At 34.6% G+C, this 19,167-nt stretch overlaps 1 protein-coding gene across 3 annotated transcripts in view; it reads right to left on the bottom strand.

Annotated features, from left to right (window-relative positions):
* STT3B (STT3 oligosaccharyltransferase complex catalytic subunit B) overlaps positions 1 to 19,167 on the bottom strand; it is a 105,851-nt gene that overhangs the window by 27,895 nt on the left and 58,789 nt on the right. For all 3 annotated transcript variants that reach the window (XM_042956939.1, XM_042956941.1, XM_042956940.1), the window contains exons 4-5: positions 7,610 to 7,675; positions 5,798 to 5,897 (exon numbers count right to left, since the gene is read on the bottom strand). In XM_042956939.1, coding sequence (XP_042812873.1) covers positions 5,798 to 5,897; positions 7,610 to 7,675 — 166 coding nt within the window. The remainder of the gene's footprint in view (positions 1 to 5,797; positions 5,898 to 7,609; positions 7,676 to 19,167) is intronic.

The following is a 19,167-nucleotide window of genomic DNA, read 5'->3' as shown; positions in this document are numbered from 1 at the left end:
ATCAAGAGTTAGACGCTTAAGTGTCTAAGCCACGCAGGCGCCCCCAGAACTTTTTCTTCTTACCTGGCTATTCCTTCATAATTTTAACATTAACAACAGAGGCCAACACTTAAATAACACTTTGTGTTAGTCCTTTTATAAGCACTTTTCATTATCCTTAAATTCTACAAGGTGGGAATTATTATTATCTCCGTTTGACTCATGCATGAGGACATTAATTAAGGCATAAAGAAATTAAGTAATCTGCCCAAAATTGCTAGTAAGTGACTAGTGGTAAAGTGACCACTAGTAAGGGACTAGACCAGGAAATTGAATCCTGTTAATTTGGTTCTGCAGTACATGCTCTTTTTAAAGAGTTTTTTTTCTTTTTAAAATTTATTTATTTTTAGAGAGAGGGAGAGCAAAAGTGGGGAAGGAGCAGAGAGAATCCCAAGCAGGCTCCCGTTATCAGCACAGAGCCTGATATGGGACTCAATCCCATGAACCGAGAGATCATGACCTGAATGGAGATCAAGAGTGGGACACTCAATCAACTGAACCACCCAGGTGCCCCTGTAGTGCATACTCTTTACCCTGTTACGGCACTTCTCATTTATGGTTACATCATCACAAACCCTCTGTAAGTCTATTTCTATACTATTTTCTCCTCTCAAGATCATGATTTATCTCCAAAACTTTCAGAAGGACAGTCAGTTGGAAAGCCCAACAAGACCTTCCTGAAACTTAAAAGTCAAAACTGATCTTCACAAACTCCTTCTCATTTCCATTTTGTTCATATGCTATGATTACAATGTATTAACGGATACCAATTACATTGATGGCCCTAGAAAAGGGCCATCTTTTGATCATCTATGCATCCTAATGGCTAGCACAAAACTAAGTATTAAACATTTAATCCTCTACTGAACTGATCTACTCCTCAAAAAAAAAAAAAGGAAAGAAAGGAAAGGTAAAATTAGGCAAACTAAATTCTAGTGCTTCCAAGCTTTTTACATGCTTGTAGAATTTTTACATGCAATTTTTACGTCTATTGTTGTGTAGCATTAGATATGTTTTGTTTATGTATGGCAAGTATAAACATGATGCCTAAAATTTATTGGTTTTACTTAAAAAAATATTTTTTTAAATTAAGAAAGTTTTTAAAATAAGCTCTATGCCCAATATGGGGCTTGAACTCATGACCCCAAGATCAAGAGTCACATGTTCTACGGACTGACACAGCCAGGGACCCCTCTGGTTTTCTTTTTAATTCATTCAATAGCAGGATTGTCTTTTCTTCACTCACAAACTCTACAATCCTAGAACAATTTGTACAGAACTAAAGTATGTGGTATATGTCTATAATACTTTGCTCTTTATATGATGGTTCCACCAGCAAATATTACCATAAAAATGTAGTTTAGATATAATATAAAAAGTGATTCTGTTACTCTCTTCTTACTCAAATGACCTCAACGAAAGAACACACACAATAAGCAAATTCTTCAGTGACATTTAAAAATCACTTATCAATACTAGAAACTAGTTTCTTCCTGCTCTTTAAGTTATTCTAATTTAAAATTTTAATTGTAATAAACCATGAGATAAAATTCACATTTCTATAAATTAAAAAGTCTCATTTATTATGAATTTAGTACATGCTCATTGTAGAAAATCTGGAAAGCAGAGAAAAATATGAAGAAAAAGTATCACTAGTAATCCTTGCTGTCTGCTTTTTATTAACTTTTTCCTAACTCACCAAATACCAAAAAAGATTACATTTAATGATGCCATAATATTTCATGATTTGGCAACACTACAATTTAAGTGTAACTTAAAAATTAAAATTTCTCTATTGGACATTTAAACTATTTTCAATTATAAGTAACACCATAATGAACACTGCTAAACATGTCTTCATATCTTTAATAATTTCTTTATTATGTAAAGTGTGATTAAACATTTCTAAAGGTTAAATGATTTTACACCCATTAGTGTTATGCGATACCTGTAAACCACTCTCTCTATAAATGCAAATTACGATATGGGTGTTCTTTCTTCTTATTAAAACATCAGAATCCTATTTGTGACATAACTGTGTATAATTCACTTCCCAACATGGTGAATACACCAAGTACAAAATATATCTTCACAAAATAATTTAACTTTCTTCCCACATAAATTTCAAGGGGCTTTTCTTTTCCCTTGCCCCTCCAACCCCCCACTCCTGTGCCACACATACCCTATACATCCACATTATCTTCCATGTGCCCCTCTTGCCACATGTGAACAAACTTTTGAGTTTTCCCTGGCTTACCAACGGATTCTAAAGACACGTGCAAAAAATCTACTGAAAGGGAAAACCATTTTTCATAATTATTTCAAATGATTCATTTTTACTTCATTTAATTTGATACTAAGAACCCAATCAAATATTTGGTTTAAAGGATTATGAGTTTGCCATTTATCAATCATTATTTTCTTTATCTAAATGTTTCTGCTCATGAGGAGAGAGAACTACAGACAAAGGATGTTACGTGATAAAATCAGAGGGCAAACCTCTATATGTAGCTTTATAATGCCTTCAAATTTTCCAGGACCATTAAGTTAGGTTAAATTGAACTTAAATCTTGATACATTTAGGATAAAGTAGAGAATAGCTGATTTTTCTATACCATCATTTCCCATCCATTTAAAAGTAAACTATGAAAGAGTATACAAATCACCTAAAATACCCTTAATCATATGAATGGAATAAGCTATAAAACAAGGAAGGTGGGGGTAGAGAATCTCAACACTACAAAATTATCTGAGGTGTTTACTAATCTAACTTCACACATATATATAATATCCCTGAACTACTTTAGTTTTCTTCCCTCTTAAAAGAAGAAAAATTTTCAAGAGCCAACCAAAGCAGTATTAATTGCGTACTTTTTGTAAAGTTACTATAGAAATCCTATTCGCCAAATACAAGGTCTTTCCTTAATTCTCACCCTACTAGATCTTAGTACTAACACTCAAGGGAAGTTGGACACTGTTCATGCTTTCAACTTTTATGTAGAAAATCCTTTCATTTGACCTCTTTAACAATGTATGTATCTAGCTCCTTCTATTTTGGCTCTTCTTCCTCTTCCTGATTCAGGGACGTTTCACAAGTCCATTCCTCAATCTGCTCCCCACTCTATTCCCCTGACCATTAAATTTTCAAGACCCAGAAGTTTTTAAATTAAAAAAATTTTTAGTTCCTCCTCTATTACATTTAACTTAAAAAATTTCTCTACTTACATATCTCTAAAACAAAAAGTTGAGACTTGAAGTTTAATCTATCATTCTCCTTTCTGGATCCTAAAGACTGTTTACAGTGTTTTCAGGGTAGAGATATATCACAGGCTAATGTATTTCAACAGTAAGGTATTTATTTACATGGTAGGCATACAGTTTTAATAGAAATAGTAATTTGTAGCATCATGGGCTATGGAGCCAAAACTTCTAAGTTCAGGCCTAAATCACATGGTCTTGAGCAAATTATGTCCTTTTTTGCTTCCTCATCCTGTAAAATAAGGACAGTAACAGTACCTACACTACCCTCTCACAATGTGGTTATGAAAATTAAATGAGTTAAATACATGTAAACAACTTAGTCTGTGGTATCAAATAAGCACTTGATAATATATTATTTCAGTGGTGACTGTTATAAAGTATGCTGAAATGACTATATATGAACTTTTTAAATTGATATGGTATACACCCTATATAATTCACCTTTTTAAATATGCCATAGAGTGCTTTTTCTTATTATAGTCACAAAGTTGTGTATTTATTACCACTATCTAATTCCAGAACACTTCCTCATCCCCAAAGAAACCTCATTCCCATTAGCAGTCACTCTTCCATTCCCCAAACCTCCGGCAACCACTAAACCTATTTACTTTCTGTCTCTAAGGATTAGTCTATTCTGAACATTTCATACAAAAAGAATCCTACAATTATACATGGGCTTAAGTGTCTGGCTTATTTTACTTAGCATAATGTTTTCAAGCCTCACAACGTATCGGTACTTCATTCCTTCTTACGGCTAAATAATATTCTACTATATGAATATACACACTTTATTTATCCATCAGTTGGTGGACATCTGGGGTGTCTTCACTTTTTGGCTATTAGGGATAATAAATATTGCAATGTACATCAGTGTACATGTTTCTGTGTGAATAGTTACTGTCAATTCTCTTGGGGGTATACCTGGGAGTGAATTACTGGGTCATAGGGTAACTCTCCAATTAAGTTTTTGAGGAATTGCCAGACTACTGGGTTTATTTTGTTGTTTTTAAAAATTTTTTTTAATGTTTTTTTTAAATTTATTTTTGAGACAGAGAGAGACAGAGCATGACCAGGGGAGGGGCAGAGAGAGAGGGAGACACAGAATATGAGGCAGGCTCCAGGCTCTGAGCTGTCAGCACAGAGCCTGACGCAGGGCTCGAACTCATGGACTGTGAGATCATGACCTGAGCCGAAGTCGGACGCTTAACCGACTGAGCCACCCAGGCGCCCCTTTGTTGTTTGATTTTGTTTTTTTAGGTAAGTAAATAAGCTTTATCTTTCTGTTACTGCTTTCCAACAACATTATCATACTGGAATTGTATTATTTTACTAAGACATTGGGTTCAAACCACAACTTCTCTCTTATTAATTCAACCTATAAAGGTTCTGTCTCTATCATGGATAATGAGCTCTACGATTTGAGACATCTATCACTAAGCATCTTATTCAAAAGATATGTTTTAAAACCTAGAGAAAAAAAATAAAGATTTCATACAAAACAGGTTCGTCTGAATGTTCACCTTCCCAAAAGTCGCAAGTTTAAAACCTAATGGCCAATGTATCAGTATTATGAGGTGGCATTCGGGAGGTAGTAAGGTGGTAGTAAGGGCTTTGGGGATTAGTAACCTTTTAAAAGAGGTCCAGAGAACTAGTTCCTCCCTTCTGCAATGTAAGGACAAAGCAAAAAGGTACCAGCTATGAACTAGGAAGGGAGCCCTTACAAAAACGTGACCATTCTGTTACCTTAATCTGGGACTTTGCAGCCTCCAGAACTGTGAGAAATTTCTGTTGTTTACATGCTATCTAGCCTGTGGTGTTTTGTTTAAGCAGCCCAAATGGACGAAGGTACTCTGTCGTATACTATACAGAAAAGGTTTTCAAAAGTTTATTAAACTGTTTACTCTTACAGTGACTGTGCTGAATTTGAATATGCATATGTGAATGATTTTCTTTTCCTTTTTTAGTTTTTCTTTTTCTAACGTTTATTTATTATTGAGAGACAGAGACACACAGAGCGTGAGCAGGGTAGGGGTAGAGAGAGGGGGAGACACAGAATCTGAAGTAGGCTCCAGGCTCCGAGCTGCCAGCACAGAGCCCGATGTGGGGCTCGAACTCACAAACTGCGAGATCATGACTTGAGCCGAAGTCGGACGCTTAACCAACTGAGCCACCCAGGTGCCCCATATGTGAATGATTTTCAAGACAGAATACCCATTCCCCCAAATTAAGGAAAAAACTGGGCTGACAAATATTAAATCTAGTATCTGCAGACTAATTTTTACAACAGCAAAAACTCATCAAGAAGTTGGTAACAATGTATATACGTAAAAGTGCCTGACCCACCTTATTGATACAAAAAAACAAAAAAATATATATGAAATTATTTTCACCTTCTTATGAGTAACATGGCCAAACAGAAATGGCTGTTCAATGAAAATGTATGGCTGTTCAATGAAACATCTCTTAGAGGTGAGATTTCAAACGTCAAATCACTCACCTATGTAGACTCTTTTGCTGTATCTCTGCATCAGTAACAGCACAAATACATGCAGTGGAATAAGGTTGATGATAAACACATAACCACCCCAAGCAGAGACCTACGGATTAAGAAATGCAAAGTTAAATAATTTAAATGTCTGCTTTTAAAAATAGATTCAGTTTTATTTGTCATGACAATCTAAACATATAATGAACAAATATAAACAAACACTAGGATTTTTGGCAAGTGTGACAGATGCTTAAAATTGATTTATGAAGCCTACATATAACCTATTTCTATGTATTATTAAAATAATAATCCCATAAATCCAACATGCTTTTCTATATTCACTGGAGAAATGGTCAGATTAAACTTAATAACACTGAGAACATTATAATTTTGAATTGGTAGTAAAAAGTCTGTCATAAAGGTGAGGATTCTTAAGATACAGATCATAAATTTTTAAAAGGGAAAAGAAAGGCTTTTACTTCCCTCACTTTTGATAACTACATTGCAAGAAGCTTCACTGAGAATAAGAACAATGAATGTTTAGCACCAGCCAACAACTGAACTATAAGGAACTCTCGGATAATCTGGATATGCTTCAAGATACTCAAAATAAAAGGTACTATCTTAAGTATAAATTATTTCATACTAATGGATTACAAATCAAGATTCCATTTTAATGCTTAGCATGTATCATAAAGTTAGACTGTTCTATCAGAATAACGGAGTGTGTTCTGGTCTAATTTTTTTTTGTATGGTTCTTTAAATTTTTTTTTTTTTTTTTTTAAGTAAGCTATATGCCCAATGTGGGGCTTGAACTCACAACCCTGAGATCAAGAGTCACATGCTCTACCAGCTGGCTCTGTTTCGGTAAAGATAATGTTTATTTTTGACCAATAGTATTACCTTTTTGAGTATATTCAATAGGCAATAAGCTCTTGTCAAGAACAAAGTTGTGGGTGTACATTAATAATCAAAAGCTTGAAAGAACCATTTGACCAATAGACACATTAAGACACTAGATGTTAATATATACATTCTAACAATGCTGCCCATATCTAAAATATTTCAGAACCACTTGTAATGAACTGCCTTCGGTATACAATAAAGAACATGTTTATTGCTTCACTGACATGCTATTTTACACCAAAAACAATGTTACTCTGATTGAGCAGGGGTTCTAAGTGAAGGACTTTGAATTACCTCCAAAATTTAAATGTAAACTTCAAAGAGAATGAGTTTTCTATTACTTGGGTACAAGCTCACAGAATGTGCCTGGCCTTAACCACTTTAAAAGGGGCATGGATAATTTGGATGCACAAATTCCATGCTATGTGTTCAAAAACAAACAAACAAAACCTTACCTAAAATTATCACTAGTTTTCAGCCCAAGACTACTAGATGATAATCTGTGGTGTGGGAAAAAAGGCAGGAGAATGAAGAGGTAATTCTGAACCCCAATCTAAGTAATCTGTTGAAAAAAGTACGTAGGTAGTTTACCTAGAGGATAGCACCATTATTTAGGTAAAGTTGTACATCTGAAAAGAAAAATTGTTTCACTTGCTGCAAATATTATATTTGAGGGATTGGCATTTATTAGCCCTCCCCACTAAAGCAAAGTCCATACACACTCCAGAGATGGGGGTAGGGAAGAGTATAGCAGTAATGAAAGGGACTATATTAAACAAAATTAAAATCCAAAGATTTCAGGAAAAAAGGAAATAGAGAACTAGTCTGGATGAGAAGAAAATGATGAAGACGAGGAATTGGTCTAACTGTGAAAGACTTGCCAGACCTTGTATAATTTCAATAATGAATTCTTACCATATAGAAATATGATAAGCAGCAGCACATCGTCCAAAAAACTGACCCAGTTTTTACAGATTTTACCTAAAAAACAAGCAAATGTTTATCAATGTTCCTGATGGAAAAAAAAAAAAAGTTAAATATTTAGTAAGCTTGTACTACAAAAAGCCAAAGTTATTAAAAAAGTACAGAGGTTTTATTCAGATATTCAGATCCACTTAAGATATGCATTTAGAACACCAGGCAACAGTCAGACATTTTATAAATAGCCTTGATTTTTCTGTTGTTGTTATGCAGTTTTCAGTAAAAACAATCATCTTAAAAAAAAATTATATTTTCCTATATATGCTTTATTTTCTATTTTAAAATGATTAACATCAACAAATTAAGATTTTAACTAAATAATTTGTTCAGCAGAACTACATTTTTACATAGTTGGTCTTCTTAATCTGTAATTTTTCATTGGAATATATACATCTTGTATAGAATTCTAATTATAAGCATCCATTTTTGAAAACCTATCATCTAGAAATTTTCAGATACCATAACCAATATCAACAATAATTAATAAAAATTGGGGTGTCTGGGTGGCTCAGCTGGCTAAGCATCCGACTCTTGATTTCATTTCAGGTCATGATCTCACTGTTGTGAGATCAAGCCCCATGTAGGGCTCCACCATGAATGTGGAGCCTTCTTGGATCTTCTCCCTCTCTCTGTCCTTCCCCCTCTCACATACACACTCTCTCTCAAAATAAATAAACATTAAAAAAACCCAATAATCAATAAATAATTATCTATATCTTCAAGATATTGATATTCCTAAAGAAATTTCTAGGATATGTCAGTAAAATTCTCAATCACTCTGAACCAGAAAGACAACCTGCAATCAATGAAAGTTTCAAAAAAATAACATCTCTACTGTCTAAAACAAAACAAAACAAAAACAAAAAACTAACCAAAGAAATAATTCCCAGATAAATTTGTATGTTCGTCTGAAAATAACAGTTTGGTTCAGAAAACTAAATTAAAAAAATTTTTTTGAGTTTATTTTGAGAGAGAGAGAGAGCACATGCAACACATACACAAGTGGGGGTGGGACAGAAAAAAGGAAAGACAGAATCCCAAGCAGGCTCTGTGCCATCAGTGCAGAGCCCAATACATGGCTCGAACTCATGAACTGTGAGATATGACTTGAGCTGAGATTAAGAGTTGGACATTTAACTGCACGCCCAGGTGCCCCAGAAAACTGAATTTTAAGTTTCAAAAACACAAGTTCTAAATAGTTATTTATGCCAAGGGTAAAGAGTCATCTTTAAAAAACAAATCGAATATTCTAAAGACATGATAAGCCTAAGTCCCATTACAAGCAATTCTGATTAAAAGAGTTATCTCCATGTTCTGATAGGAAGTTCAAATAGTTAATACTATATTCTACATACCTAATTTCAAGGAATTTACTTTTAAAATGAGCCTCTACTAATATATTAAAACAAACTATAGGTGACATGTAATCTTTGGGGGAATTGTAAAGCACACACACACACACACACACACACACACACACACACAATGAAAGGAGGGAAAGAAGAAGGAAACGTTCCTGGTTTACAGCACTTAAAGATATTATCAGACTAACTTCTGTTACATAGAGAAAGACTGCTTTGAATTCAACATCATAGTGTATGTGTGTGACAAAACACCCCCCCCCACCACTGCCAAAACCAGCTTGACCTATGCTAAAATGTGAATAAGGAAGGCAGCATATTAAAATTTTGACAATTTTAAAAATAAAAAAATTCCCAGGGCAGATTAGAAATGATTCCTGTAATATCCGATCTCCAGAGAGATTGGAGAAGTGAGTTGGAACCAAGTGCTGAGAAAATCACATAGAGACCAAAAGACAAATTAGAGAGACCAAAGATGATTTTTAGAAAGGAAAGCAGCTACCAGGGAAATGGGAAAGAAAAGAATATTCAGAAAGCCTACTTCTAAGTGGGGAGACTAGAAGAAATAGTGTTGTTAGAGGAGATGAGCCAGAAACAAAAAGGAATCCCAAGGAATGGAGCACAGAAAACTATGGTAGGTAGATCAATAAACAAGGAAAAAAAAAAAAAAAAGATTCTACATAGAGACTGAAAATTAAAAGGACAGGTCATCCAGTAAACTGGAGGTAGAGATGACGAATGTTGAGGTTAAACCTGCAAACGACCATTCAGTCTTTTACATTTGTGTGTCAGTTATCATTTTATTGCCTCTTAGCTCCAAATGCACCCTTCAATATATGTTCTAACAACAGAGTATCTTCTAACTATTTCTCCTGTGAAGTGAGTATGATGTTAAGTTTTCTCAGCAGAGGGTGCTGAGGGAACGTTGCACAAGAGGCTCTCCAATGATTTCAGGTGCAGGCTGGAGTTGGTGGGGTGGCTGAGAGAACATCTGGTGGTGCTGACCCCAGCCATGGGCCCAGAACACAGTCCTTCTGTGACTTTGCAACATTAGTCTAGAAATAACTTTCCTGCAGTCCTCTTGATATGGTAACCAAAAGCCTCATACACATTCTAGAAGCTTCCTGCCACCGCACACCATACTACAAGTCACTAGCTCCCCATTCCTGAATTCCTATACTCCAGAGGGTGGTCAATTGCTTGTCAGGCAGCTCCAAGCCAGCTCTAGCTTGGCCTAACCATGAAACTTCTCTGGGGCTGGTAGGCTGAACCAGACCCTCTTCGAATGAAATCTGAATCCTTTCCAAGTTTGTCCTTCCTTGGGTACTTTCCCTCAGCCCTAGCAAATCATATACAGTTTCCTTCTATATTAGTTACTCTTCTATAGCAGTTAATAATTCTCTATATAAAATTCCCCTTATTTAATCTACTGGGATTGATGGGGCCCAGTCCTGTATAATCTACTACCAAAAAACCAAAATATATTTACAACTACTAAATATAGTCCATACCCTGAAATTTCCTCAAACTCTAAAACCAATTGTATAGGTTGAAAGAGAATGAGAAAATGATATATACTATGAATCAAACATATTCCACTGTATTAATAATATACAGAAAAGTCTGCTAAGCTATGTTGGACACATTGTAAAACTGTAAGTCAGTCGTGCCCCAACTGGAGAGGTAAGACGCAAAAGCAAGAACTACAGCCAAAGCCCAGTATGACAGAGACCATGTGATGAGTACAGACACTGAGTGGCAAAAGGTCCTTATAGATCCTGAATGTCATTGGTAACAGAAATGCAAGTCAGGAGGCTAATATATGACTGAGTATTGAGATCCAAATTTACAGTGGTAGGAATGTAGACATAAAGGAGAGGCTATGTTCAAGGGCCAAATCAACATTTTTGGTGAACTAGAATTAGAGTAGTGCAGAAAAAGAAGTTGAGAACTCCTAGTTTCCTACCTTGAGGTACTACCCATCAGTGAGGAGGAGGAAGGCCAACAGATGGTAGATATGAATGGGTGGTTTTTTAAGTCAGTCTTTCACATGTTAATATTAAAACTCCTGAATTAGAATTCTTCAACAATGGAAATATAAATCAAGAGAAAAAATGCCTGGAAAATTCCCCAATATTAGGAAATTAAACAACATGCCTCTAAAGAGTCTAAAGGTCAAAGGAGAAATTGAGAATTAGAAAAAAATTTTAACTACATGACAATAAGAATACAACATATTGAAATATACAGAGTATAGTTAAAGCAATGATTAAAGTATAATTTAAATTTCATATTAGAAAAATAGAAACAGCTAGAATAACTTAAGCATTAACCTCAACTAGCTAGAAAGGAGCAAACCAAATACAAAGTAGAATAATAAAAGTCAAGAATTCAGTGAAATAGAAAACAAATACAGAGAAAAATAAATGAAACCAAAAGTTGGATAAAATTTAACTAGACTGATAAGAAAAGAGAGAAGATACAAATGACCATTACTAAGAATAAGAGAGGTAATACCACTGCAGACTGTACAGAAATTCAAGAATTATAAAAGAATATGATGTAGTATTTGTGCCAGGAAATCAGACCATTTATGTGATATGAAAATTTTCAAAAAAAGAGATCTTTTAAAGAAACAAAATCAGAACAGAACTGTGTCAATAAAGATTGAATTAGTAATTGAACAATCTTCCCAGGTTCAGATGGCTTCACTGGTGAAAAGTATCAACAGTTAAGGAAGGCACAATACCAATCCTATAAAAATTCTTTCAGAGAATAGACAGGGAAACACTCCCCTAACTTATTTTAGAAGCTCAGAATAACCTTGATATCAAAGCCAGACAAAGATATCACAAGAAAAGAAAACATATTAATATCCCTCATGGAAACAGAGAAAAAATTCTTAACAAAATAAAATCAACACAAAACCAACAATATAAAAAAAGATTATACGCCATAAACAAGTCCAATTTCTTCCATGAATTCAAAGTTGTTTTAACATTGGAAAAAAAAATTAATGCAGTGGTTCCCAACTGGGGAATAGGGACTGAATACTCCTGGCATCTAGCGTGTAGAGGGAAGGGATGCTGCTAAACATTCTACAACACACAAGACATGAAATAACTGCCTGGCCCCAAATGTCAATAGTGTTGAAGGAGAGAAACCCTGAATTAATGTAATTAAGTACAAAATCATACAAATCCTCAATAGACACAAAAAAGCTACTGACAAAATCTAATACCCATTTATGGTAAAAATTCTCAAACTGAAAATATATAAAAACTTCCCCAAGCTATGATCAAGGACATCTGTAAAAAAACAACTAACATTATACTTAATGGTGAAAGCCTGAATGCTTTCCTCTTAAAATCAGGAAAGAAAGGATGTGCAGTCTCACTGCTTCTATTGAACACGCTGCTTCTACTATACTGGTTCTAACCAGTACAATCAGGCAAGGTAAAAAAATTTAATTTATGCTCTCAGAAAGACATTGTTAAAAATACAAAAAAGACAAGCTACTGACTGAGAGCAAATGTTTGCAAAACATATATCTGATAGAGAATGTATTTCCAAAATATATAAAGAGCTCTTACAACTCAATAAGAAAACAACCCAACCAAAACATAGGCAAAAGGTTTGAAGAGACATTTCACCAAAGAAGAATCAGAATGGGAAATAAGCACATGAAAAGATGCTCAATTATTAGTCATTGGAGTAAAGCAAATTAAAACCACGAGACACCACAACATACTTACTAGAATGGCTAAAATTTAAAAATCTGAACATACCATGTGCTGGTAAAAAAGTAAAAGCAATGCCTCATATTGTGATGGAGGGAATGAAAAATAACAAAGCCACTCCGGAAAACTTTTTGGGAGCTGTTTATACAATTAAACTTGTACTTATAAACCAGCAACCCCACACCTAGGCACTTATTCAAGAGGAATACAAATATATGCCCATGTGCAACACTGTATGCAACTATTTATAGCCACTTTATTATCACCCAAAATTGGAAAACAAAATAAGCTACGGTACACTCATATTGTACAGCCATACATACTACTCAGCAATAAAAAACAGCAAACTACAAAATCATGCAACAATGGATGACTTATGCTAAGTCAAGCTAAGCAAGACATAAAGGGCCACCCTTTACTGTACTGTTTCTACAACACACCTTATGGAAACCAAACTCCCAAAGATATGTAGACAGAAATCAGACCTGTGGTTTCAAGGAATTTGGGTTAAGGAGAGGAATGATTACAAAGGCACAGGGGAAAAACCTTTAAAAAAAATTCTATAGGAGGCAATGATATATATGTATGCACTGTTCCTTGTACTATTTTATCTGTATCAGCCTTGTTGTTGGTGAATAGTAACAACAGAAGTAAAAATAAGCATGTACTCATCAATTTCTGTGTTCCTATAATGTTCTATACATTTACATGCATTAACTTACTTAAACTATGTAATGTAAGAACGATTATTACTTCTATTTTATAGCTGATGTAACAGACATGCGGGTAGTTTCAACAACTTTCAATGAACATAGAAAAAGAAAAAGAAAAAACAAACAAAAAAACCCAACTCTCAGTGACAATAGCTAATATTCAGAAAAGAAATATCTAGACCATGGTGGTTTGGCTTCAAAGACGGTATTCTTCACAACTTGATCTTGATTTAAAAAAATAAACTAAACAAACAAACAAGGTTAAGGGTGCCTGAGGGGCTCAGTTGGTTAAGGGCCTGACTCTTGATAAGGGCTAAGGTCATGATCTTACAGTCTGGTTCCTGAGTTGGAGCCCTGCATTGGCTAGGGCTTTGCACTGACAGTGCAGAGCCTGTTTGGGATTTGCTCTTCTCTCTCTCTCTCTCTCTCTCTCTCTCTCTCTCTCTCTCTGCCTCTCCTCTGCTCACGTGTGTGTGTGTGTGTGTGTGTGTGTGTGTGTGTGCTCTCTCTCTTTCTCAAGAGAGAGAGAAAAAAAAGGTTAGAATCTATAGAACACGAATCTAAAAGCATATTAAAAATTGTCTGTGGGGGTGCCTGGGTGGCTCAGTCGGTTAAGTGTCAGACTTCTGCTCAGGTCATGATCTCGAGGTTTGTGAGTTCGAGCCCCGCATCGGTCTCTGTGCTGACAGCTTGGAGCCTGGAGTCTGCTTCAGATTCTGTGTCTCCCTCTCTCTCTGTCCTTCCCCCACTTGCACTCACGCTCTCTCTCTCTCTCAAAAATAAACATTAAAAAATTTTTTTCTTAAATGTCTGTCATCAGTGCTTTGAAAACAGAGTACTGTATCTTAAAAATTTTAAAGATGTAACTTGTAAAAAAAAAAGGTTCAGCAGTTGGTTTAAAAGTAAACACACCAGATGAGGAATCAGTAGACAACTTACATTTACATTTTAGCGATTACATATAAAATGTTTTTATCTTCATAATGTCATTTGGCTACAAACAACTTTTCAGAGTAGTCAGAGCTGTTAGTACTTTATTTTCAATTGGTAATGATCAGATATTAAATAAACGTAATTATCTATTGCAACTCTGTAGCCAAAACATTTTTATTTCATTTATAAGGAAAGTGAATGAGATTAAAGTGTCAAATATCTTGCCACAAGTCAGAAAACAGCTTTCTATGCCAGAACTCCAAACCAACTCATTTCAAATACTGAAGCTGTTTCCACTTTAAACCCAATTTATTTTAAGTATGTTAGTTTAAAAAATAGAACAAAAAAACTCACTACATAATCTTTTAGTCCTTAGGATGCTTTTCATCATTTTGTCACTCCATCATTCTTAAAAGCAATATGATAACTCAAAATGCTCAACATCACTCATCATCAGGGAAATACAGTTCAAAATCACAATGAGATACCACCTCACACCTGTCAGAATGGCTAACATGAACAACTCAGGCAACAACAGATGTTGGCGAGGATGCGGAGAAAGAGAATCTCTTTTGCATTGCTGGTGGGAATGCAAACTGGTGCGGCCACTCTGGAAAACAGTATGGAGGTTCCTCAAAAAATTAAAAGTAGAACTATCCTACGACCCAGCAGCTGCACTACTAGGTATTTACCCAAGGGATACAGGTGTGCTGTTTCAGAGGGGCACCCGCACCCCAATGTTTATAGCAGCACTATCAACAATAGCCAAAGTATGGAAAGAGCCCAATGTCCATCGATGGATGAATGCACAAAGAAGATGTGGTATATGTGTATATATACACACACACACACACACACACACACACACACACACATATATATACATACGTACACAATGGAGTATTACTTGGCAATCAAAAAGAATGAAATCTTGCCATTTGCATCTATGTGGATGGAACTGGAAGGTATTATGCTAAGTGAAATTAGTCAGAGAAAGACAAAAATCATATGACTTCACTCACATGAGGACTTGAAGAGACAAAACAGATGAACATAAAGGAAGGGAAACAAAAATAATATAAAAACAGAGGGAGACAAAACAGAAGAGACTCATAAATGTGGAGAACAAACTGAGGGTTACTGGAGAGGTTTTGGGAGGGGGGATGGGCTAAATGGGTAAGAGGCACTAAGGAATCTACTCCTGAAATCACTGTTGCACTATATGCTAACTAATTTGGATGTAAATTTAAAAAAATAAAAAAGTAAAATTAAAAAAAAAAAAAGCAATATGATAACTCACAATTTCCCCTACCAGGTCACCAACTTCATTTAACTCTAAATAATCAACATATATAAAAGCACCAGTTCCACACTGTGTTCTATAAAAGCATCTGTTGAATTAATTAAAAAAAAAATTAAGCCGCTTAAAAAAAGAATGTTGTAATGGAGAACTCGGAAATAAAATTCATACGGAAATACAAAGGACCCTAAATGGCCTAACAAAAATTATTAGTGTATACAAGTATTTTTTTTTTTAATGCTTATTTATTTTGAGAAAGAGCAAACAGGGAAGGGGCAGACAGAGAGGGAGAGAGAATGTCTGAAGCAGGGCTCAGAGACTGACAGAGGGCTCAAACTCATGAACCATGAGATCATGACCCAAGCCAAAATCAAGAGTTGGCCACTTAACTGACTGGGCCACTTAGGCACCCCAAGAGCTAGTATTATTTTAACTTTGATTTATAACTCCAAATTTAGTCTTCTACATACTTTAAGAAACTAATAAAAAGAATTATTAGTTTATGTTTTTGCACACACAATGTATAAAAATCTAATTTTGTGACATTGCCAATCAAAAGGGGGTAGGAACAGAGTTGTGAGAAGATTTTTATATATTATTAAAGATGAGCTAGTATAAACTGAAATAAGAGTAGTATAGTATTAGATTGCTAAATGTAACCCCCACGATAACCACAAAGAAAACAGCAAGAACATATACACAAAAGGAAATGAGAAATGCATTTAAACATTTCACTACAAAAAAACTAAAGACAAAAGATAATAATAAAGGAAATGAGAGACAGAAAAACTACTAGGCATATGAAAATAAGTAGCAAAATGACAGAAATAAGGTCCTTCTTATCAATAATTACTTTAGATTAAATTACACTCTCCAATCAAGACAAAGACTGGTGGAATAGATAACAACACATGGTACAACTATATTCTGCCTCCCAGACACTCACTTTAGATCTAAAGACACAAATATACTGAAACTTAAAAGGATGGAAAAAGATACTCCATGCAAACAGTAATGAACTGTTACTATACAGAGAATGGGTGACTATACTAATGTCAGACACAACAAACTTTAAATCAAAAAAGGTTTCAAGACAAAAAGGACAATATATATTAACAAAACTTGCAATGCTGTAAGTATAACAATTACAACATTTAGACACTTCATGACAGACCATCAAAATATATGAAGCAAAAACTGACAGAAATTAAGTGAGAAACAGTTCTATAATAGTTGGGGATTTCAATACACCACTAGATAACTGGTAGAACCAGAAAGAAGAAACCGAGGACTTCACATAATACACCAAATAGACCCAATAAGAAAAAGGACACACATTCCACTCAAGTACACATGGGACATATTCTAGGATAGACCATATCTTAGGCAACAGATTAATTCTACAGAGATAGATACAGCAGAATACATATTCTCTGACCACAACTGGGTAAAATTAGAAACCAATAACAGAAGTGAAATGAGAAAATTCACAATTTTGTGGAAATTAAACAAAAAGGCCCTTAACAACCAATGGATGAAAGAAGAAATAACAGGGAAATTTAAAAATACTTACAGAGGAAAGAAACTGAAAACACAACACACCAAAACTCATGGGAGGTTGCAAAGTAGTGCTAAGAGAAAAAATACCTATAAACACATCATTAAAAAACAAAACAAACAAAAAAACCAGATTTCAAATTAACAACCTAACTGTAAAACTTAAGGAACTAGACAAAGAACAAACTAAACCCAAAACTACTAAAGAAAGAACATAATAAAAATTAGAAGTAAGCAAAATAAAGAATAAAAAAAATAATAAAATCAATGAAACCAAAAAGGAGTCCTTTGAAAACATCAACAGAATTGACAAATCTTTAGCTAGGTACACTAAGAAAAAAAAAAGAAAGTCAAATCACCACATCAGAAATGAAAATGTAAACATTACTACTAATTCTGTAGAAATTAAAAGGATCATAAGAAAGTGCTATGAATAACTGTACTCTAACAAACTGGATAACTGAGATGAAACAGGACAAATTCCTATACATATAAAATCTACTAATACTAAATCACATAGAAACAGAAAATCTGAATAGACTTATAACTAATAAAGAGATTGGACCAGTAATCAAAAATCTCTCAACAAAGGGGCACTTGGGTGGCTCAGTCAGTTGAGCGTCCAACTTCAGCTCAGGTCACGATCTTGCAGTCTGTGAGTTTGAGCCCCATGCCGGGCTCTGTGCTGACAGCTCAGAGCCTGGAGCCTGCTTCGGATTCTGTGTCTCCCTCTCTCTCTGCCCCAAAAATAAATTTTTTTTAATAAGAAAATAAAATTCTCAACAAAGAAAAGCCCAGGACCTGATGGCTTCATTGGTAAATTTTACAAAACTTTAAAAGAACTAATATTGATACTTCTCAAAATTTTCTAAAACATTGAAGAGGATGAAGCGTTCCCAATTCATTCCATCAAACCAACATTATACCCTGATACCAAAGCCAGACAGAAACACCACAAGAAAACCTACTGACCAATTATCACCCATGAACACTGATGCAAAAACCCTCAACAGAATACTAAAAACCAATTTTAGCAAGTATGAATTCCCAGAGAGATTGAATACCAGCAGTATTCAGCCAAGAGAAAGAAAAAGGGTCATAAAGAAATATAGAAGACAGAAAATCCAAGAAAAACAGTGAAATAAACTGATATTTAAGATTTCAAAGACAACCTCTCAGAAATAGTTATCAATCTACATGTTGAAAGAGAGCACCGTTACCAGAAAGGTCAATTCTGGGACACATCTAGAAAATTTATTATTTTAATGATATTGAAAAAAAAATTACTTCAGGAAAAAAAAAGACCACTTTTCTTATGAAACAATGAAATTAGGTTCTTGACAGTAGGAAGCAAAATAAAATGCAGGTGGTACGATTTTAATAAATTCAAGCAAAGAATGTATGACCTAGAATTTTATATCCAGCTCAACTCTCAAGCTATCGAAAAACAGGTTTAAACCTGCAAGGACTTGAGGAATGAATACTGTTCTTATGAGACTCTCCTAAGGAGTCCTCTAGAGGAATATCTCAATCCAACTGAGAAATATGTATAAAAAATATTTTAAAATATGAATATACAAAGTATCATGTACTAATATATAACATATATTACATATTTAATAACAGTGTATGTTAATATACCATATATAATAAAGGTCATATATGAAAAACCCACAGCAAACATACTAAAGAGTGAAAGACTGAAGCTTTTCCTGTAAGATCAGGAACAAGACAAGGCCCACTTTCACAACCCCCCCTCCCCCCCCACTTTCACAACTTCTTTGCAACATACTACAGTTGACCACTGAACAACGCAGGGATTAGGGGCACTGACATTCACACAATCGCAAATCTGCATATACCTTTTAACTCCTCCAAACTTTACTAA

Source organism: Panthera tigris, chromosome C2, assembly GCF_018350195.1.
Source record: "Panthera tigris isolate Pti1 chromosome C2, P.tigris_Pti1_mat1.1, whole genome shotgun sequence".
Lineage (NCBI taxonomy): Eukaryota > Metazoa > Chordata > Mammalia > Carnivora > Felidae > Panthera > Panthera tigris.
Note: the sequence above shows the minus strand (reverse complement) of the source record. Positions and strands in the feature narration are given on the sequence as shown.